The sequence below is a fragment of the Pelodiscus sinensis genome, chromosome 3 (assembly GCF_052426305.1).
Source record: "Pelodiscus sinensis isolate ZL-2025 chromosome 3, ASM5242630v1, whole genome shotgun sequence".
NCBI lineage: Eukaryota > Metazoa > Chordata > Testudines > Trionychidae > Pelodiscus > Pelodiscus sinensis.
The window spans coordinates 80,260,862-80,285,276 of NC_143054.1; the positions used below are offsets into that span (position 1 = coordinate 80,260,862).

The 24,415-nt window shown below is 38.0% G+C and overlaps 1 protein-coding gene across 2 annotated transcripts in view; it reads left to right on the plus strand.

The window, feature by feature from the left end:
- Window positions 1–20,092, plus strand: part of FIG4 (FIG4 phosphoinositide 5-phosphatase) — a 100,638-nt gene extending 80,546 nt beyond the window's left edge. For both annotated transcript variants that reach the window (XM_075923979.2, XM_075923980.2), the window contains exons 20-23: window positions 3,994–4,189; window positions 6,488–6,570; window positions 8,039–8,128; window positions 15,962–20,092. In XM_075923979.2, the coding sequence (XP_075780094.2) occupies window positions 3,994–4,189; window positions 6,488–6,570; window positions 8,039–8,128; window positions 15,962–16,139 (547 nt within the window). In that variant the 3' untranslated portion in view covers window positions 16,140–20,092. The remainder of the gene's footprint in view (window positions 1–3,993; window positions 4,190–6,487; window positions 6,571–8,038; window positions 8,129–15,961) is intronic.
- The last annotated feature ends 4,323 nt before the right edge of the window (window positions 20,093–24,415 follow it).

The window sequence follows — 24,415 nt, forward strand, 5'->3', positions numbered from 1 at the left end:
CATAGAACATCAATAAAGCTGAATGCAGTTAAAAAAATATTTTCTAAAAGAACAGTAACTACTGGTTGAAAAAGGCACCTAACTGTACTGCCGTTTGATACAATAGACTTTTAGCATTTTATTGAGGCATCTCTGAAATGTATATTGATTTGTCAGTCCCCTCCTTGTTTTTTTGTAATGTTACAGAGACAAATGATTTAATAAGTACCTAAATATTGATTTGTTTCAAGTAGCAGGCCAACTTGTTCTGTTTATTTATGAGGATCCATTCTGAGATCTCTTGTCCTCCCAGCTTAAATATCCTTGTGAACTTGTGTGCTTGAACTCTTTTTGTTTTAAAACATTAGATGAAGTAGAGCATCCTTCTTTGTACTCCTGTTTTTAGTCTTAAAAATCCATTTGCAAAACATATCTTTATTGTATTTTTCCAAGGGAAAAATTAATAGTTGTAGCTATCTACAAGAGGTTATCAAGATGTCTATGCTCTTAATACAAATTCCAAGAACTGATAGTGTGCCTTGTCTGCTGTGAGTGACAGATCAGAATAATTGTATTTTTCCCCCCAAAGTCTAGCACTAAATCTCCAGGGGTATTATAACTGGTTCTTGCTTTTGGGTCCATATTTCCAGGGGATTAGTGTCAAGGTGTTCTGAACTTAGTCTGAAGTCATTTCACTTACAGGTTGGCAGACAGTAAAGGATATTAAACTGCCTCAGGAGTAAGTACTAGCAAATGCTTCTGTTTTTTCTTCCATTTTCTTCATCTGATGATCTGCATTGAGTAACTCCTTCAGCTATAATCCTTTTTTGTTTCGTCTTCTACGGTGCCATTGACAATCAGCAAAAGTCCCTAAACAATCAAACCTTAAAGTTGAATTAAATAGATTCCTGAAAATTTTCCAGGTCACTTAAAACTGACATAGACAGCTTTATGACACCATCTGCTAGTGCCACAGTTGATGTATGACAGAGCAAAATAGTCATGACTAGGGCACTGCAATACATCAGTGGTCCCCTACTAACCACTTGACCCTTTGAGGACTGATGTAGTCAGTGGAACTTAGAACAGCAGCAAAACTTCTCTAAGTTGCTTTTACCTAGTGGTCAATGGATAAGGAAGCCACAGTGATGGCATAGAGCATGTCTACACTAGGAAATTATTTCAAAATAACTAAATTTGAAGTAATAACTCCCAAAATAAAATCGAAATAGCATGGCCATATTATGGGGGAACCTTAAAATTAGTTCAAGGCAGACTCAGTTATTGTGGATGCGCTACCTTGACTTAGATTCCTAGGAAGCACTGGAGAGTAGTTATTTCAAAGTAGCAACAGCAGAGCATCCAAAATAGCTATTTTGAAATAAGTGTTATTCCCCGAGGAAAGCAGGAGTACAGATTTTGAAGAAAAAAAAACACCAAAAAACCACCATTGTTTCAAAATAATAGGCTTGGTAGTGTGGATGCTCCTATTACTAATTTGACCAGGGCTCAGAGATTCCTTTATCCCCACTTCTTTTTTCCTGTATTATTGCATATGCCAAAGGAACAGGCCCAAGGATTCTATCCCTTAATGTTTTATTCTCCTGTCCCAGAGAAGAAGTAAAATACATAAAAGCACAACATGATATGTATAGACTTAAATATTGCTGGAGGAGGCCTATGGATTCTTTAAGCAGGTGGTGGGAAACCAGCGGCCTGAGGGACATATGTAGCCTATCGGGGTTCTGTGTGTGTGGTCCACAAGACATTTTGTTTACTGTTGGCCACAATTCCTCTGGTTTCTGTCCACCTAGGATTTTGTTCATACTTGTATTACTGAAGTGACACAGACTTAAAGCAAGAGCAAACAAAAGGAAGTTTTTCTACATGGAACACACAGTCAACTTGTGGAACTCCTTGCCAGAGGATGTTGTGAAGACCAGGACTAACAGGGTTCAAAAAAGAACTAGTAGATAAATTCATGGAGGTTAGGTCTATCGATGGCTATTGGCCAAGATGGGTAGGAACGGTGTCCCTAGCCTCTGTTTGTCAGAAGCTGGAAATGGATGACAGAAGATGGATCACTTGATTATTCCCTTTTCTCTTCACTCCCTCTGGGGCATCTGGCATTTGCTGCTGTTGGAACACAGGATACTGGGCTAGACGGACTTTTAGTCTGACCCAGTATGGCTGTTATGTTCTTATGTAAGAACATGTGAATTGAGGTGCATACTGATTGCATGCAGCATTGACTATGAGAGCTATGTGCTTCCTCTGCCTTCAAAACACTGATATGGTTCAGTTGGCACATCCTTACAAATTCTAGCTATGCAAGCACAGTTAGCAAAACTATTCCATCCTAGGAAACCATCTTCGTTGCAACAATCTTGCAGCCCACTGAGATGGAGGACCACTAGTGTGGCCTACCTAGCTAGCTTAATATATAAAAAGTTGCGCTTTCAGAATGGTGGTGTTATACTCATCGATTTTTTTTGTTAGTACTTCCAGAATGTTTTAATCTTAAATTATCTTCTTACTTATTACTTTCCCACATTAAATAGTTGTGTAAAACTGGTTTCATAAAATATCTTCTATGTTCCACCTCTGAGGTGACTGCATATTTAATAATGGGTGAGATGGCATCTTTATACACAGCGTATAAAGCACTCTGAGAATCTTCACAGTAAATAGAAATTAAAAAACTAGTCATTTTCCTCTTCTGATATTTGTGCATTTTGTATATTTCCATGTTAAGAACATTGCAATATAATAATATATTTTAAAAATATTTATATGTACCTTGTGGTAGGGAGAACTGGCAGTGACGCATATATTTAATTGTCCATAAACGTTCTATTATAACATTATTGAATTATTTTTCCAATTTACCAAAGGTATTTATTTTTGAGAAACACTAATATCCATTGTTTGCAGCAGGCTATGAAAATTCATCAAAGAAAAAATCTTTAGGCTTGGTTGTAAATTATATCTTGAGTTCACCTTCTTATGAATAAATTGGCTAATGTAAAGAAAACAGGACAGAATAGTAAGCTCTCTGTTCATTTTAATCTATCTTGGAAAGATCCTTCATAAGGTGGGTTCAGATTCCTATATGGAAACAGTAAAGAGAGGTTGATAAGACTGGTGGAAATGAAGAGGGAGATGTTATTTGTAAATTGAAATGAATAAGAGACTAGCCATTGCAGGAAGTGATGAAAGCTTTTCAGAGAGTGTGGAGTGAGAAAGTGTGTAGTTTTTGAAAAAAAGTGAACATTGATGTTTAAAGGGGAAGAAATAAAGGATGGAAAGGGGGAGAAAGAGAAGTCAAGAATGACACCAAGGTTGTGAGCCTGGGAACAGGACAAAGAGTGGATGTGTCAATGGTGTTGAAGACACCACGTGGCTAAGAGGGAGTAGGAGGAAAGATGATAAACTCAGTTTTGGAGAGACTGACTCTGAGACAATGATAGAACACCCAAAAGAAAATGTCAGGCAGTAAAAAATGTGAGCAGGGAGTTCCTTGATCTATAGGTGACACTTTGGGGAGGATGAAAGTCACTAGCACTATCCAGCAGTTTTATGGCTTTATTTTTTTAATTTTGAAGATCTGGGAAGAAAATTTAAGTAGAAAGACAAATAACTTACTGGGTTTGGTGTTGCCAGAATCAATCATGAAAAATACATAAAGTTGTTTAGAAAGACAGCAGGGATGAAAAAAGAGACTGAGCAAAAAATGGTGGAAAGCTGGAATAGTCAAAGGCATTATTTCAGACATTCAACAATGAGAGAAGAGATGCAGAAATAACGACTAATCACAGAAAAGATAAAATAGGGGATTTAATGGATAGGTGAAGCCCTTCCTTAAGAATAACAGTAGTAGTACAGAAAGTAGAATTTCTCTTTTTACCCTATGCAAATGAAATGCTAACCAAAATTCTTGAAGGTATCTATGGTATTTTGAAAGTATTTTGTGTTCATCTCATGAAGTGTGTGAACACTCTTTTTACTATCTAGGAACAAAACTAATAGGGAAGAAACTGTGCTGCAGCGCAAAACAGCTGCTAGTGCCCCACCTCCCCCAAGTGAGGAAGCAGTGTCAAGTAGTTCAGAAGATGATTCTGGGACTGACAAAGAAGATGAGGGAGCTGTTTCTCAGCGTTCTACTCCAGTGAAGATGACAGATACAGGCGATAATATAAAAATAACAGAGGTGAGAAATTTGCTTTGACGCACATGATTGCCATTTCCACATTTTCTGTTTTGTTTTTCTCTCATCATTTCGTAATGGGCCTACCCTGTCCTTTACCTACCTCTTGCTTCTAACATATTTGTAGAATGTTTTCTTGTTACCCTTTTTGTCATTTGCTAGTTTGAGCTTGTTTTGGCCTTTCTAATTTTTCCCTTACATGCTTATGGTGTTTATATTCATTCTTTGTAATTTGATCTAGTTTCCTCTTTTTGTAGGACTGTTTTTTGATTTTTTAAATCATTCAAGATCTCCAGGTTAAAGCCAGGGTGGTCTCTTGCAATACTTCCTGTCTTTCCTACACATTGGAATAGTTTGCTCTTGTATCTTTAATAATGTCTCTCTGAAAAACTGCCAACAGTCTTCAATTGTTTTTCTTCTTAGACTTGCTTCCAATTTGATCTTTCCTACCAACTCCCTGAGTTTGCTGAAGTCTGCCTTCTTGAAATCCATTGTCTTTATATTGCTGTTTTTCCTCCTACAATTTCTTAGAATCCTAAACTCTGTCATTTCATGATCACTTTCATGGTCAAAATCAAATCTCGAACAGCCTTTCCCCAGTAGCTTTCTCCACTTTCTGGAATAAAAAAAGGGTTTCTAATACTGTACAAGAACTTGTTGGATAATCTGTGCCTTGCTGTGTTATTTTCCCAACAGATGTCTGGGTAGTTGAAGTCCCCCATCACTACCAAGTCCTGTGCCTTGGCTGATGGTTAAATTATTTAGAAAAGCCTCCACATCTTTTTCCTGATTTGATGATCTGTAGTGGACCCTACCATGACATCACCCTTGTTTTTTCCTCTTTTAGTCTTACCCAGTGACTTTCCATCTCAACCTCCATCTAAACATATACATTTTTTTAATGTATGTCAACACCTCCTCCCTTTTTTCCTCTGCCTGTCCTTCCTGAGCAAGCCATACCCTTCTATACCAATTTTCCAGTCATGCATATTATTCCACCAAGTCCCTCTGATGTCTTAGGTCTTTCCTTGAGCTCAGTAAGGGTATGCTCTTAGCAGCTCTTAGTGCCTGTCAACCTCTTATTGTTAACCATTCTTTCATCTTGTGATAGTACATTTCTTGAAAGCCTAGTGAGAACATTTTCTTTTCTGATAAAACCTTCTGAGACATGGAACTTCAACCTGGTCCATCCTCTCAATGTTAAGCATTTTTTTTAAAACCTCTGCTATCAATTTTTCTAACCCTATCTTACAGTAACACAAAGCAGATAGACTATCTGTAATAACCACACAAAAAAAAGTTCCAATGTTGTCCTTGTTGTAATAATTTGAAAAAGGCTCTTCTGGAAAAAAATAAATAAGAACTATTGTTTGGATTTGACAAATCCTGTGTTTTTTACTAATGTGATTTTTATACCTAATGTTACCTTTATGTAGGCTAGTGCCATATTCACCAGTCAAAAACATTCCAAATATGTAAGTCAGGTTTTTAGTTCAGGGAACATTTTGTTAATAATGGACAATACTAAAGACTCAATGTGATACAAAATACTTGGGAAGAAATATTTCTCACTTCTTGCTTGGGGACACAAAACTCCCTACTTAATATTTGATCTTGAGTTTCTCACTGCTAAGGATAGGTTGGCTTTGTGGTATGGCAAGTACTGCTTGCAACCTGAAGTCACAGAACCCTTATTCATTTTTAGGGGTTGAACCTTAAAATAGGGTACATTAGCATCCTGTTAAGAGAGGACCTGTGTATTTCATGAACATGTAACTTCTTTTATGCTAGAATGGAAATAAAATAATTAGTCCAAAGAAAATTAGGGTGGTTTTTTTTTTACATAGTATAGCTTAAAGATAAATGGTGTATAATGTGTATGTTTTCTTTCCTAAACTAAAAATAAAATATAAAAGCATGCAGCTTGTAATATATCCACAAATATGAATTATTTATATTGTGTTTTATATTGGCAATAAAAGAAATTTCAGATTCTTCCCAAATTGATTTATTATTTCATATGGTTTCCTATTGTCTTTTTCAGTAATGTTTTCCCTTTTTACTGAACAAATAAAATGAAGAATATGTTTGAATTAAATTCTTCTTTAAAAAAATCAGCATAAATCTAGAGAGATTGGTAGGAAATACAGGAGAGGTTTTTTATTGGTTTTATTTGCCTTTAGTGAATACTTTTTTCTGATCCAGGAAGAATTCAATTATCTCCAATAAACTTTTGTTTGGAAATTAGCATAGTGTATTCTGTGTCTGAAAGACATATTTGTTTCCTCCCACCTCTCCCAGAACATAGTTCAGTCCATGAAAGATATATATGGGATTAACCTCTCAGATGTTCCTTCAGAAGATGACCTCACAATATATACAAGGTAAGAAAATTCACAGTCATAATCAGAAAGTAATATTTGGAGCTTGTTAAATTCTCTGTATGAGAAACTGCTCCCCTTTCTCCAGAATTTATTTAAACCTTGCTCTGGGATGGCACTAGCACCAAAGATAACTATTTTTTTAAATCAAACTCTCTCTCTTATATAGGTACACACAATTCTCTGAACATCAATGTGAAGCTCTACCTCCAAATGCAGAACTTGATAATTATTTCACTATAAGTTCATTTGACTCATCTATCAAATAACATTTTTCAAGGAAAAAGGGACACACTCAAATTAATAGTGGCTCACAAATACATAATTTACAGTTTTTTCACATTTGTTCTCAAGTATTGCATTACATTAACTTACAAAATGTCAACATTAAAGCTCTGCAACTTCACAGATTTTTTAAAAAGAATCTAAATTTCTTACCTGTTAAACAGTTGTTGGTATAAAATGCATGTTAAATTACATAAATTAACCTTTTTGTGAGAAAAGTATTATGTTTCTGTCTCTTGCATAGAGGTAGAAGTGTCAACTATAACATCTTATCAAAATTTTTGTTTGGGGGTGAATGTTTCTAACTGATATTCAGACTTTCTATTTTTCAGAATTCTATTTTTCTATTTTTAAAGAGCTCAAGTCTGCCATATGCAAATGGAGTTAGCGCTGAGTTACCTTCCATTTTCCCTATATAATCACTAGCCTGGTTCACCTTTCACAGCTCCTGTCCTGATTTCCCTTTCATTTGCTGCTGGTGGATACTTTCCCTTCCACAAGACTTGTGGGGACTGGGAAAATCCTCTACTCTGAAAGTATAGAGTGGGTAGGGGAGGAAGACAGATGGCGTATCTTTCTGGTGGCAGATCAAAGGGTTCTCCAGATAAAAAGATTAAATAAGTGAAATGGGAGGGCAGCTTTTCACAGTAGGAGAGAGCTCAGGGTCAGGATTGTCTAAAATAAACTTGAGCCAACTTCCCATCTGTTTAGCTTGCTTCTCTATATAGCTTCCCTAATGCTCAATTCCAGTGATGGCACCTGAGTGCTCATCCTTCTCTCTCCTCCTAAAGATCTTCTGTGGGGAGTCCATGCTGTTGGAAACAGCAGTTAACTCTGTCTCTTTTTGCTGATGGCCCTATGTGCTGCCTGTAAAATAGTGAGTAATGCCTACCAGTGGCCAAGACTTCCTCCTAGCGAAAGTGAAAATGGCCCCAAATGTACCCAAACTAAAGTTTTAAAAGGAACTTAAAAAAATGAGAACAAGATTAGTGTATTAGTCATGACCCTCACTTTTGTATAAAGTAAAGTAAATGTTCCAGCTGTCCTTTAATGTACTCAGTGTGCCTTACTGAAACTGAATGACTGCAAATTGTGCTGAACTGTGTCACTTCCATCAATTCATTGAAGTTATTGCAAATAGTTGTTGCTCCCTTTATGACTTGTAATTTTATCTACTGCTACTCAGGTTTGTGCATTTGGGGCAGAATCAACATAAACAAGACAAGAGCAGCCAGCAGCTTTGTTCAAAACACAATCTAGATGGGGTTATAAATATGTGAGTACAGTTTGTTTGTTTGTTTGTTTTTTACTTTTTGTTGAATTGTTGCGGCAGTTCCCTTTTCTGAGGGAATTCTTTGAAGTTTGACACTATACCTGAAAAATCACTGACTGGATGTCTGAAATGAAAATATCATGAATGCCACAAATATTTTCTAAGTATTCTTTTGTCAGCTTCCATTACTCATCTTGGACACAGGTCTCATACTCCAAACATAATATATAACTGTGCTATGGATGCCCGGAAGGCAGGGAGGTGGGGTAGGTTGTGGAGTGGCAAAGGGGATATGGCATTTGCTTTGAGTCCTGCCCCTCATCCCCGCGGGAACAGCTGAACAGCCAACACAGGCTGCCCTGTAGCTGGAGTTAGCTCTGGCACTCAGAAGACAGGATAAAAGATGCCCAGAACAGATATCTAGCATTCTGTCATTTTCTCACTTGGGTAACACTTGTATAATATATCCTGCCAATAAAATCTCAATTAATTTAAATTAATATGCAGCTCTATGTGAAACATGTATTTTAGAATTGTAAATTAATCTTCTATAACTGCACATCCAGTACTCTTATCAGGAATGTTCAAATCAGAATCCTTTTTCAAATATATTCTTTTGGATCTGAAAATTGTTAATTTATTCCAGAATAATATTAATGTATGTTAAACTGTTAACTGAAAATAAATGTTTAATATAGCAGTTGCAGAACTAATAGATTTGATAAACCTTTGAGAGAGATGTGACTAGAAGAAAGTATGTAGGATGTCATAAATTATTAATACTGAACTTTATTAATCGTTAGAAGTCTATGGAAAATGTAGAACAATGAGTATCTAGATACATTCTTATCGGATGGTTAGGAGAGCATAAGTAAATGATTGAAGAGAAATTAGCAGAAATAACATATGCAGTTATTGAAAGTATCTGAACAGAAAAGAATAACAAGGTGATCTGAAATACTAAGGTCCCAATTCTGCAACTCACTCTAGATCTGCAGGCCCAAGTGCCCAGTCAGAATCAACTGCAGGATTGAAACCAACAATAAATTCTAAATACTGAAGTTATTCCCAATAATGATTTGGTGCCAACAATCAACCAGGAAGGATTTGAAGAAAAGTCAAAATCTTGCAAAAATGACAGTTAACCATAATTTTGAACAACCTAGTCTAGTAATTTAAAACACTGTAAGGTAAAATTACCAAGTTGAGTTTGTCTCCCCAGGACTAAGTTCCTGTCAGATGTGCCTAGACTTTCCAGTATTTTTATTAGCTTTGTTTTTAAAAGATTTTTGAAATACAGATTAATTTAAGATGTTTCCAACTTATTTTCAAGAGGATAATATGCATTTTTAGAATGCTTGATTAAAACAATTTTAATTAAAAATATTAATTTTTTTGTCACATTGTCAGGGTGGCTCACGACAGACATTACAAGTGAGGTTAATGCATGCAGCAAGTCTAAACACAACATAATTCTTATTAACACTAATAATGATTTGTACAAGTCTGGTTTCCAATCGAGTTTCAGTTCTTAGCTCATGCCTGCCATCTTGGGAAGAGCTGACACCTGGTCAGTCAGATACAAAAGAAATTAATTGATTATATACCCTTAAAATGATCATCTCCTTTTACTTTTAATGTTAGATTTATATTAGGAAAAGCAAGTGAATGGTCTCTTGATTCTGCTGCATGCTTAGCAAATGAAAGCTAAGTGAATATACTGTAATCACTAGACAGGTGGTTCTAATTTACCAATAGTTTTGCCACTCAACACTGTTTCCTATTCAGTACTCTATTAACCCATATGTTTTAGTGACAAAGTAATTTTAAAGATAAGTAATTTTTTTCATTTCATTTACGTATTTCCTGTTTTTCATGCACTATTTTAAAATAGAATGCTGTTCTGTACTGTACAGAGACTATTTGTAAATATTCTGTAAATATTCTGTCAATCTCAGGAAATACATACATAGTGACAATCTACTTAATTTTTTTCTTCCTCTTCTGGTAGCATGAAATCCTTCCACAATTTTCTGCTACTGTATTCTTTTCTACTCTGTATTTCTGGGTTTCTGAGGACAAAGAGGAAAGAAAAGAGACCCTTAACAAGGAATTCTAAAAAGAATAAGTATTTTTCTTATTTATTCTTCACTGATTTTTCAGGCGCTCAAGTGCAAATGGGAGAATAATAATTATATCACTAAAATTTCCTCTTAAATCCACTTCCCTAAACTGGAGAAAGTAAGCATCTCCTCTTTTGTAAGATAGTGATAGAGATGTAGCCGTGTTAGTCTGGTGTAGCTGAAACAAAATACAGGACTATGTAGCACTTTAAAGACTAACAAGATGGTTTATTAGATGATGAGCTTTCGTGGGCCAGACCCACTTCCTCAGATCAAATAATGGAAGAAAATAGTCACAACCATATATACCATATGGTATATATGGTTGTGACTATTTTCTTCCATTATTTGATCTGAGGAAGTGGGTCTGGCCCACGAAAGCTCATCATCTAATAAACCATCTTGTTAGTCTTTAAAGTGCTACATAGTTCTCTTTTGTAAGAGGTTGTTTAAAAAAGTGTTACTGAAGCTCAAATAGAGCCCAAAAGCATGGGTTAGTCTTGTGATTGAGTTACTGGACCCCAGTGCCTCAGTTCCACACCTGTAAACTAAGAATAATATTCTGTCCTCCCATCTGTCTTTTCTCTTTTAAATTATAAGCTCTTCAAGTTAGATACTCTATGTACCATATACGATATGGTAAACCAGTAATTAATTGTTGGAGACTTCTGTTGCTCGTACCATATACCATATCTTTCTTTTCTTTCCCACCTTTTTCTGTCCTAATCTTTGATTGTCTAGCCTACACTGAAATTCTTGACACTTTCATTTGGCCTGGCCTCTGATCCCAGGTTCTTTAGCAAGGTCATAGTGATGTAGTTCTCTTTTGCCAGAAGATTCATGTACCCAAAGTTTTCTTTCATGATTTCTGTGTTACTTTTACATTTTGTCTAGTTCAAATTATCCTATTTTAGCCAGGGACCTGTTCAATTACTTTTTATTACTATGATAATGCTTTGCAATTTATCTTTTATTGGGAGCTTTCAAATTTGTTTTGGCAATGGACCATATTTAAGATTTAAATATTAAATTAATAAAATGTATGGTCCACAAGCAATATTCTGTTTCCAATTTTAAAATGTTAGCAATGTATTAAATTACATTTTTATTGACAATTTTTTGTTTAACCAAATCACTGTAATGAATCTAGTTATTTCTATGCTTGTTATTTTCTTGATTTAGATTTTAATGGTCAGAACATAATAAAACCATTACAGTTTGGCTCATCTCACTCTAAAACTCTGGCCTGTCAGCTTTAGCACCTGGCAATCAACATCTTGGATAGAAATTCCTAAGGCTGCTCTTCAGGTGATCTTGCCTTCTCTGGTCTCTGCTTCTAAAGTATTTACATATCTTTGTACTCTCCGTGCATCTGCTCATCAGGGCTTCTGTTTCCAGTTCGTGGATAGGATTATGCAATAGATATTGATCACAAATATATAATAATTCAGGGTTTCCCTTTCAGTAGAGAGACACTAGACACTTCCCTCCACACTGGCCAGGATTCTCCCCATTTTTCACCTCTCTGATGCCAGACTGGTTGATCTTTCAATTATGGATCTTTCTGTGCTCTGAATGAACTTTTGCTATGAGCTCACTTCTATTTCTCTTTCAGGGATTTCTCCTTCAGTGGTGGAAATCTCCTTCTCTGTAGGGTCTTTTCTTCCCTTGATCTATTAGAAATCTGTCTTATGATGATACTCCTCTCCTATGATTACTGTAGTGAGCAGCTGCCTCCTATCTTTTGTCTAGTTTGTAAAATGCTCATTGCTTAAGTGTATTAGTTCTAAAATATGGACCTGCTTTCTTGAGGTCCTGGCATCAGTATGTTCTTGGAGTTTCACGTGATTATTCTGGTCCTGCAGTCCTGGGAACTGCTACTTTTGCAGCCCATCCTACTTTAATGCAACAGCCAGTTTGTAGTAACATATATTTTCTGGCAGAATGGAATGTGCAGCTCTTGTCTTGCCCATTCCTTTGAACCTGTGATGAACTTCAATTTGCATAAAGTGATCTATCTCAAGGCTAGGGAAGGAAAACTTCATGGAGGACTTTTGAGATGTGAACGAGCAACAGAAGTCTCCACCAATTAATTATTGGTTTACCAAATTATTGCTAGGTCCTTTAGGATTAAAAGTTTGTAGGTTGGATGCAAAAGATTTTAGGTTGGATGTGTGGTCGCTTCATCTCAAAAAAGATATATTGGCATTGGAAAAGGTTCAGAAAAGGGCAACAAAATAATTAAGGGTTTGAAAAGGGTCTCATATGAAGAAAGATTAAAAAGACTGGTACTTTTCAGTTTAGAAAAGAGGAGACTAAGGGGGAATATGATAGAGGTCTATAAAATCATGACTTGTGTGGAAAAACTGAATAAGGAGAAGTTATTTACTTATTCCCATAACATAAGAACTAGGGGTCACCAAATGCAACTACGTAATAGGTAGCAGGTTTATAACAAACAAAAGGAAGTTTTTCTTCACCTAGCATACAGTCAACCTGTGAAACTCCTTTACAGAGGATGTTGTGAAGACCAGAACTTTAACAGGATTCGAAAAAGAACTAGATAAATTCATGGAGGTTAGTCCATCAACAGCTATTAGCCAGGATGGGTAGGAATGGTGTCCTTAGCCTCTGTTTGTCAGAGGCTGGAAATGGATGACAGAAGATGGATCACTTGATGATTCCCTATTGTGCTCACTCCCTCTGGGGCATCTGGCATTGGCCACTGTCAGCAGACAGGATACTGGGCTGGATGGACCATTGGTCTGACCCAGTTTGGCCGTTCTTATGTTCTTATACATGGGAGTGGAGCAAAGCACTAGGGTAGTGGAGTGGGATTTTCCCCCTTATTTTGCTGATCCCCAGAATTTAGAGGAAAACGAGGCAGCATGGAACCAATCACGGTGGCTTCTTTGTGACTCCATTTCCTTTGATTCTCTGAACAATAATGCATCACCACTCACTCCTTTAAAAACTGCCTTTTAGGTTTTACTTCTATCCCGAGACCTACTTTAAATGATGTCTTTGAACATCGAGACCATATTTATTTGTAGATTTCAGAGAGAAAGTGTCCTTCTTGACGACACCATAACACTGTGCAAATACTGTTGCTGAATGGTATAATGACAAGACAATTGCAACAAACAAGATTACTGTTTTCATTAACTTTCCCATATCCATACTCTCCCTCATTCTTCAACAAAATCTTAATTTTCCCTGAAATATGAATTGCAATCACAATAAACTTGAACCTGTTTAATCGGTAACCCTGGGAAATAGAGTATTCCAGATTAAGGAAGTTTTCAGATCATGCAGGGTGCTGGAGTGTGGTGTGAGAAAGAGGGAGGGTACATGAGGGAAATGGGTGTTGAGGTCTGGGGAACAGCGGTGGGGCACTTTCCTAACACCCCACTCCTGCGAGCACACATGGCTCCACCACCATCATCGCTCCCAGGCACCACCACCACCACCACACCACACCACTGCCGCTATGGGAGCAGTGGGAGAAAAGCTTCTAAAGCAATGCTGTGCTTCTGTTTTCCCAGCTGGGGAAAGAGGGAGGGAGGGGAAGAAGCAGCATGATGAGCCACTTCCACCTCCCCCTACAAGGGTCTGAACTACGGGTGTTCCCAGAACAGGGATACTCAGATTTCAGAGTGCCAAGTGCAAGTGAAAAATAAATCCCAAGAGAAACAATGCCATTTTTACTGGAATTATCAAAACAGCTTACAATTTAGAGTTCCTAACAAAGAGGTGATTAGAAAGGAATGGGGCTTTGGTAACCAAACAATAAAACATAAGTAGTTATAGTTTTTATTAAAACAGCGCACATGCAGTAGTTGTCTTAAACAATAGAGACCCTTCTCTGTATTTGAATGCAGTGCACTGTTGCTAAGATACCAACAAAGCACTACACAAAGAAATAGCAATGTGCAATAATGAAAGCATACCACAGATGAAAACTGTACAGCATAGAAAATTTTGAATGTACATTAATGAAGACATATTCAACAAAGATGACAGAAGAGAACTGAATGATCAATAAGGGGACAGCCATACTGTAACCAACTTAAATGTTCATATATGAAAATGTATCATTAAATTCAAGTAGCTGCTTTTCTTGTAAAAGTTTTATATAAAACTTACCTCATTGTCGCTGTCCTGTTCCACTATTAAAATCTAGAATAATTTAAAAGGAGCAAATTTGGTCATCACTGAAGAAAAACAAATTGTATGTGGAATGACTTTATTACCATGTCCAGCTATAGAGAAGACGAGGATCTGTGGCTGATGGCTCAATTTCCCATAGAAATATTAGTCTGAATCAGGATGTGCTCTGTTGCCCCAATCTCTCTCTCCCATCTCAAACTATTGAATGGTCAAAAATAAGCACCAGCTCCTGCTTGCCCAGCTCCTTTCCCTCCTCGCCCCGCCCCCCCGCCTTCTCTCAACCATTGGCTCCCGCCATCCCCCACCCACACTACTGCCTCTGTGGGAGGCAGTGGGGGCAGAAGGAGTTGGTGGCTCCATGAGAGCCGGCATGCACAGGCCCACAGACACTGGTTGGGGGTGTATGTAACCATTATGATTAACCAGTGAGCCCAGGGATATGTTAATCATGTAAATGAATAAATGTTCTCATCCCTACCGTTTAGTATGTGTGGAGGTGAAGAAGCTATTGTCCAAACTTAAAACCACAGTGTTCCAATGAAAAATGATCCTGAGTATTTTTGTTAAAGTTCTTTGTAAAGTAGATAATTTAACAGACATCTAGAAGACGTGAGCCAGAACATATGAAATTGATGATTTAGAAAATTGGCACCATCCCCTTGAAACTCGAGTGCCAGATTTCTGATTGCTGGGATATATTTTCTTGTTTATGATTAATAGTTACAGGAGAATTTTTGTCAAATGTTCTAGACAACTCATAAAGTATGTGTAAATTTTGAGGTTGGGATATGATTCCTAGCTTGAGGACACACATCTTCACTAGCTCTTAATCAAACTAGCAAGCCAAAAAGAGTGAAGCCATCACAACGAGAGCTGCAGGAGGGGCTAGCTATCCTGAATACATGCCTGTCAGAGACCACAGGCACATACTCAGGGTGGTTAGCTTGTCCTGCCACTTGCGCTGCAGTGGCTACATTCTATTTTCAGCATGCCTGCTAGCTTGATTACAGCTAGCCCCCAGGTATGTCTCTTCAAGCTGGGAACTAAACCTTCGATGTGTCAACATGCCTGATAGTCCCATGAAACAGTGTTTCACTAAAGTTGATTTCAAATTGTGGCTTTTAGTAAATCAAGTTGCATTCATACAGAACAGTTAATGGGTAGGTTGTAGTTGTACTGTTGATGGCAGCACATTAACCACTGATTAATCTGTTCCAAACCCAAAAATCTCACCTTTTGACAGCATAAAGTTTAACTTGCTTCTCTTTATTGACAACTTGTCTTAATATAAGAGTATTTAATATTAAATGTTGCTGCTGGTGCAGTATATTAACTGTGAATAATAACTTTTATGATAATAAGGTTAGTGTTGCTGAAATTTTAGATACAATATGAAAATGATTTATAGTGCATTCTCTTTCAATTTGTTCACTTAATATGTATTATAGGCAAAATTAATTGAGGTGCTACAGTGCAATTGATAGATATAGAATGTTGCTGATTTGAGACCTAATCCTAGTACTGTTTGATTTCGATTTTCCAGAACACACATCTCCTCTTTTTCCCAAGACAACATTTATGAAGTCCAGCCTCCTAAAGCAGATAAGAAATCAATTGATATCTTCCATGCTCACATCCAGGCCAGCAGAGGCATCATGCAACCACTGGTAAAAGAAGACATCCTCATGTACAGAGAGTACATTAGAAACCGATATATGTGAAAACAGACTGGATTCAACTGTTCAGCATTGCTGGAGGGATGGTACAAATCAATTAGGAAAGGAAGTCCAAGTTCAACTATTTTGAGATGGCAAAACAAAGGCAATTATTTAACAATCTGTATCTTTTTGAATGATTTCATTTTTGAGCTATTGTGTGGCTTGCAAAAATAAATATGTGACTGAACATATATGCTCTTTAATTGGAAAACTAACAATATGTCTAAAATCAGAGACGTTAAATACAGTACACTTATATATATAGTAATTTGAGACCAGAAAGTAATTATTGAGAGCTAGAAGATTTACTCGGCATTGCTCACATCCATAACTCTGAAATTAGGTTTCTTTTTCTTCATTTAAATCGTTGTTCTGTGATGTGGCTGGGATTAGGGGTTCAGTAGACAGTCTCCCTGGGAGAGAGGACAGCCTGAGCCCTCTCTCACAACAGTAGCTGGGGTCCAGGTGACAAGCACACGAACAGACAACTGCTGGCCCAATGGAATGGAGATCCTGGTCCCTATTTCTGCCTCCTTGCTGCTCTCCTGTGGTCATTCTGCAGTATAACTGTCCCTCCCGCCAAACCCCCACTCCCTTTCCATATTATGAGAAACAATCAAATTCCAGGCACATCCCAGTGTCTTGGCACAACCAAACCCTTACCTTGCTTTAAGATATTAGTGGAAGTGGCATACAAAATTTGGGGGTCCTCATTCTTACCGTTTAGGAGGAGTTCTTGACCAGATGGACTCAGACGGATGGACAGACAGACAGATGCACATTTCTAAAATATATAGTAAGATTTAAACTTTTATGAATTGTTACATAAATAGTCATTTCAAGAAATTTCTATTCAGAGAAGCTCTGTTTTCAGTTAAAAGTTCTGTCCTTTTGTTGAGATTGTTTAGCAAAATATATTTGTGTGTTTGTAGTAAAGATGAAAAAGGTGTCAAATTTTGGCTCGAGTAAAAAAGAAACTACCTAATCAGTGGGGATTTCTGGTAGGTTCCTTGGAAGGATAGTGACATTTTAATTATTGTAACTCAGTATACAATTTTGAGAAATGAATGTGTACTCTACTTATAGAGACCAGTTTTAGACCATGAAGTGCCAGGTTCAGTCAAGGGTCAGAAAGAGGGGCTCTGCCTGATATAGTAAGAGATTTCTTGACCAACTGGATATACCAAAAATTTGCCCCTCTCTCACTGGTAAAAAGTCAATAAATTAATAACTTTGGGAAACCAAATACTGTCTGTTCTTGTCCAAGGAAAACATTCTACCACCCACAATAACTAGTTGCCGCCTGCAGACCAGAGCTCCAGATGTATGGCTGCATGTTGCAAATCATATTCTAATATTTACAATGTAAGGAGCTGTTCTTGTAACTCAGTAAAATCAATTCATTAAAGTAATTGTATATGGCCGCTCCCCGAGTTGCGAACGGTCGAGTTATGACCGTTCGCACTTACGACCAAAGCTCCCATGGAGCGGTCGTAAAAGCAGTCCCTGAGTTACGAATGCGACCCGCGCTTATGAACCGTGCGGTCGCGTGTAGCTCAATGGGATCCGAGTTACGAACGGATCGAGTTACGGCCAAGTGTTTGGTCCGTAACTCGTTCGTAACTCGGGGAGAGGCTGTATATCTGTGCTATATAAGTAACAGTGTACATTCCCATTTATAGTTAAGAGGCAGGAATTAGTGTGCTTATGCAATCAATGGGTTATAGGAAAGGAAATGATTCTGGTACAACAGTATGCATTGTCTACAACATGCAAATTATATTAAAAATTGAGGTCCCATTAGCTCAGGGAATAGCAGGTTTCAGTAAAGTATGTAGGCAAAACCATTGTGTTTGATGCTTTAGCAAGTCAGTGTGTAAATGTGGGAGTGATAAGGATTTCCCCTAAATCACAACTGCTACCACATGCAATTTGTTTTGATATATCCTGTTAACTGGCTCCCACCTTGACACTCAATAGATATATGTTGAGTCACCACAAGTAACCCCATACAAAGCTCACAAACAGCCATTTACAAGCTTTTGAAAATTCCAGCAATAATTATTTTACTAGTTGGGCCCTTCATGTATTCTTGAGAGCATATGTTTGTCTTTAGCAGAGACAAGAATGAAATTTCAACTCTGATAACATTTAGACTGCAACTGTCAGTTTGAATTGTATCTAGAAAATAAATCTGCTAAGAGTGCTTTGCACTTCTTTATCCAACATACACAATATTTTACAAGTAAACGCATACCCACTGCTGAAAACAACTAGGATGAAATTCTGGCCTACTGAAGACAATACAAGCTTTGTTGTTGACTTCAGTAGTGCCAAGATTTCAATACTAGTGTTTTGTGTTTCAAAGTGCAAAAGAAAATAGATTTTATACAATACATATACACTATTTTATGCTTCCTTATTCTGTGCAAATATAATCAGCTTTTAATTAAGATTTTAATGAGTAATATCTATTAATGCAATGAAAATAGATAATCACAGCCGCAATTTGTCTTTCTGCATAGGAAATTGGCTGTTTTGTAATGCATTATTTTTGTCAAATAGACAAAGTGTTTTGTTTGATAAGGTATTTTAACAGGATGACTTGCCCCTGGAAGCTGGACTAGCATTGCTTGATTAGAGGGAAGCACACCCTGATTAGAACATGTGATTCCTTATAAAAAGCAGCAGGTATCTACAGAGGAGGGGGAAGCTCACAGAGCTCTGGCAGAGGTGCAAAGAATATTGAAAGGCTCCTGCAAGGAAGACCTTGAGACCAGGGGAGTTACCCCACGTAGGGAGGCATAAGAGAGACCCTGTCCAAGCAGGTGAGAGGCTGTGGACTGTGAGGAGGAAGAGAGAACTTGGGCTGTTACTTATGAATGGACATTGGGGGTTTTTGAAGTTTAATTTCTGTGTATTTTATACTAACAAACTCAGGCCCCAATAAGAGGTATTTTTACCCCAAATATGCATGAAAAGAAGTTTATTTGAACATTCCATGAGGAGAATCCTGGGCAGGCTGCCTGTAGCATGCCCACAGGCTACCAGGGTCCACTTGGAAGATGCCGGCTAGAAACAGCATAATAAATCTTATGTAATTGCTGTTAAAAAAATAGTATTTGAATTTTCCCACCTATAGTGTGGGTGCCATTAAGTCACAAATTTGGCAGTAGAGCTAAACAAATTGTTCCATTTCTTGTTCAGCAGCAGATACCTTTGCAATATGTAGATATTTTAGACATTTGAGCAAAGAAAAGAGAACTGTCCAGTATCAGACAGTTTTTCGGGAAGAGGGTTTCAGGGTTGGTTTATTTGTTGTTTGTACAGTGGGAATCGCCTTGTTAATGTCCCATTACATGTTGTGGCATAGTAATTTTGAACTGCTATTTTGTCCTGTCACATCTTTTACTGTGTTTATATGCTTCATGTTTGTCTCCTGATTTTCAGTGGATATAAAAGACAAGCAGTATTAACTCTTTGTGTAAGTCATACTCCTCATCATCATGGTCTCTGCAATATAAAGAGGTATGGGGACCTCTATTGTCAGATAATCTATCTGCTGTCACCAATGTCCTGAAGACTATTGGGATAGTTCAGATTGCTACTGCATACTAACTAACAATGTATGTAAAAGAAACTTCCAGTGGAGTTGTGTGTCAGACAAGAACCAAGCTCTCTTTAACTTTGTCAGCAATGCTGATGCCTGATGAGCATAGGGGATCTGTTGAGTTGTATTGATGTGCACATACTAAGTCTAGCTGGGGGGAAGATGATGCTAAGTAGTTAAATCTGTAAACATTTCTAAAGCACCTATCACTGTAGTACTTCAGACGAGGTCCAGATTCTCAGCTGTTCCAGAATTTTGCCATAAGAAATCATTATTATTATATAAAATGTAAATAATATGTTTACCACCTGTCCCTCACTGAGGATTAAAGTGGTGTTTTTCCTTAGCTGTTATTGATCTTTTTGTACTACTGTATTTATCTTTATGGACAGATAAAGGTATAAAGTCATTTCACCTGAGAAAAGTGCTATCCTTCCTCCAAAAGACATTAAGCCATTTTTTCATGTTTGGGGAATGCATTGAGGTAACATATCAAATTGTGCAGCTTTGATAAATGGGTTCAGATTCTTTCCTATAACAAAAACTGTCCTCAGTCTGAGGATAGGGGGCATAGCCATCAGAGACATGGTTAGAATTCCATCCATGGCCCTAGCTACATTGCTTAAGGACTGCTGTGGCCATGCTCTCTCTTCCCCCACATCATGAGAGGTGGCATAGGACCTGGCTGTTCTTACTCTCTACCTCCTGGACACTGCCTATCTAGGGTTCTTTACCATTCCATTTGCACTACAGTAGTTGACTTGGACCAGAGTCTAGCTCATCATATTTGTAATCTTTCTCTTCTAAATCTGTGGGATTTTTCTCCATAGAAACATTTAATAGTATCCATATTTCTTCAGACACACAAACTCTCTAGATGAGCCTGTTCTTTCAAAGGATTTAGTGCAATGTGACCTTTTGTATGTTAGTGATGAGTGAATTAACTTAGAATAAAATAGATATTTTAAACAATCTGCTTGCAATATAGGTACGTGAGGAAATTAATAGAGTTTAAAATTCTATTCTAAACTATAGTCTGCAAAGTGCTTTGGGATCTGTCAGCATGAAAGGTACTAGGAAAATGGAAAGGTATTATAATTATATCACTTTATTACAGTTTTCATACCTCAGATTACATACCCCCACTGTTTTCTTGTTTTATTAGAATCTGACATCTCATTCTAACTGAAACCAAATATATGAATCCAAATACAAATAATTTTCCCTTTTACTTCAGTTCAGTTAATATATCTATTACTAGAATATTTACCCAGCATTGCTTGGGTCCTTAACTCAAATAAGTTTGAGTAAGACAACCCCAGCCCTCTCTCACTGCAGCAGCTTGGGACTAGGTCCATGGGTGCAGGGCGGGGGATGCATGTCCCCTGACCTGGGGAACCACAGAGACATGGATAAACTTTCTGAAATATATAGTAGATAGCTGTCCCTTTCTCCACTCCTGCCCTCCTGCTGCCCCAACAGAGTCTAAGGGTACGTCTAGACTACATACCTCTGTCGCCAGAGGCATGTAGATTAGGCTACCAGACATAGTAAAATGAAGCGGCGATTTAAATAATCGCCGCTTCATTTAAATTTACATGGCTGCCGCGCTGAGCCGACAAACAGCTGATCAGCTGTTTGTCGGCTCAGCGCGATAGTCTGGACACGCGGGTGGCGACATCAAAGGTATTTGTCGACCACCCAGGTAAACCTCATCCCTGCTGCCCCTCTGTGGTCATTCTATAGTATAATTCCCTCCTACCAGACCCCTCTCTTTCCATTTTATGAGAAATAATCAAATTCCAAGCACATCCCAATTTTCTGACACAACCAGTCCCTAACCTTGCTTTTTTATGATGAGAGGAAGCTGCATAACAAATGTAGTGGTCCTAGTTCCTACCATTTAGGAGGAGTTCTTGAACAAACAGACTCATGAATAGACAAACAGGTGCACGTTTCTAAAATGTATAGTACGATTTCACTGGATAGAATGGAAAAGTATATTTGCAAAATATGTCTCAAATTATTTTCTGTTTTCTTTCAAGTTCCATGCTAATGATATTTAGGTAAAGTATGAGAACACAACATGGGTTAACTATTCTCAGATATATTAGTTCTATCTCTTCTTTGACAGTCTCACTTCAAAAACACAACCTTGTAGGTATGATTATTAATACTAAAAATATTTGTCATTTTCAGAATTTCATTCTCTAGAGAATGAAGATGAGCTTAACATAGTAGAAAAATAACATCTGCTAAAAAATGAAAACCATTCTAAATACTACTACTACTAAGAGAATTTTTTTGATAAACAGAAAGTCATCATATTGTGACAGTCTGACTAGATAATGAATTCATTTGTATTTAGATGAGGCAGATTTTTAAGTGATAAATTCTATTTTTAAACACAATTTAAACTTGATTTAAACACATTTAGTGCATGTCATTACTAAAGTAACTGTCCATAACTTTAACTAAGCTTGCTTCATGACAGCTTTAAAAGACTGCTTTTAATGTATTCAGATATTGAGCTTTATGTTCTGAACTACATGAATAAGCTAGACTTCCTGCTTGAATTTCTTTACTGATGCCTGTGCTCTGAACATATTTTAAAACTAATATTCCTAGTCTGCCATATTGTGAGAGGGTGGATCATGCCACACCCTGCCCCAGAAAAGGACAGTGGAGAGGTTCCTGCAAGCCACCTAGAGAGGTGCTGTGCAATGCAGCCAATCAGAGCTCAGCAGGTTTGTAAAAGGTGTTGAGTCCAGAGTGAGTTCAGTGTGCTTGCAGGGACAAAGGGAGCAAGAGTTGCTCCTCACTGGCTGCAGGGGCTGAAAGGTCTGGCCAGATCAGTTGCTGGCAGGAACGAGAGGAACCCAAAAATAGCTCCTTGCTGACTGCTCAGAATAAACAACTAGTTTACTTGTAGGGATAAGGAGAGCAAGGATCGAGCTTCTGGCTGCCTGCTTGGTCTCAACTAAGATGGATTCTAGCTCATTCTCAACTAGAGAAGTAGCCCAGGGAAACTGCATAAAGCTGCTATACTTAAAGTATCCCTGAGTTGGGACCCAGACTGGGACAGGACCAGGTTCCCCCGACCAGCCACTGATGGAAGCGGCCTCACCCTGAGGAAATGATTTAGACATGTGGCACCTAGGAAAGGGGCTGCACTGGGACTATTCTGTGAGGATCTGTGGTCCGAAAACTGAGTCCAAGAGGGGTGTCTCAGCAGGAAGGTTGGAATCCCAAAGGACTCAAATAGAGAGCAGGAGTCCCCAGAGAAGAAGCAATCTGGGTGCTGTTCCATTCCAGAATAGGAACCTTGTATCATAGCTAGGCCAAATGAGAGTACCATGTTGGGCCCTGTTGGACTGTTTTAGAAAACTGACCAGGAGGCCTGCAGGACACTGGGGACATTTTGTACTGTGTACCCCCAAAGGAGCTCATTCATTATTCAACTGGACACTGAGACTCAGGCTGGATCGCCTGTCAGTTGACTGAATTTACCAAAGATGCACCTGACAAGTGCAGCAGCTGATAGGACATCGTGAACAGGGAAAAAAATGCAGGCACACCTACACTTTGCTCATGAGAGGTGGGCCTCTCCATTACACTTACTCACAAGAGAGAGTTGGGAGAGAAAATAAAATGAGGAAGAACTGGAGAAAGTGTAGTGGAAATAGTCAAATTTTCAAATGGAGCATTTCCCAAATCACAGATTTCTTGTTCTTCTCCTTCCATAATCACCTGTATTTATTCATAATGTCTTTTTGTTTGTGACCAATGCAGTAAAGTATATGATATGCAAACACTCACTTGTGGTGGTGGGGGTAGTATTTTCTTAGAAAAAGCTTTTGGAAAGTTGTTTTTTCTTTTGAGTGTCCTCTGCATATTCCCACCTGTAGTATCCCACAAAAGGTACAGACTGTAATTCAGTCAGAAGTAGCTGATGGAGCATCCACCTGCCTCTCTACCCTCCCTTCCCCCTCACTGCCCTTCTCTGGACTCTGGATGTTTTAGGATAAGAGTTTTAAAAGATCATGGTGCTACTTTGCCTCAGTTCCTTCAACGTGACCAGCTGGATAGCTATATTGTAATGCTATGTGATCCTTACAAATATAACATGTCTGATCAGAAGGCTAAGAAACCTGAAATCAAAAGATGTGTCCCATCTGCAGAATTCCCAGCATCCTATGCATAGGTCAAATATTTGGTATGTTGGACTCAGGCATTCATCTTCCACATATCTGCTCTGTTCTCAGTATTTACTGGAAGGACAGAGAAGTGCAAAACAGGCCATTTCTCTGAGACTAGCTTCAGCTTTGCCTTCAGCCAATTCAGCCAGAAAGAAACAAGTTTCAGGTTCTATGTCGGGCACAGGAACCATGAGCACAAAGGATCCAAAATGAAGAAAAGGGCTGGATCGATGACAGGCTATATCCAGAGCTTCTCATTTTGGACAGAGTCAAAAAATGCGCTGCCCTCCTCAGTGTCAGCCTCCCTGCAAAGAGCCAATCCAAGCCAGGAGACTTACAGCGACAGAATCTGATGATGGAGCCAGGTTCTGATTCAAGTTTTCAGAACAGAGTTAAGAGCTGACCCTCTAGAGATCTGACAATAACTGATCCAGAAGAGCCTGTCCTGAGGATGAAATTTAAGGATCAAA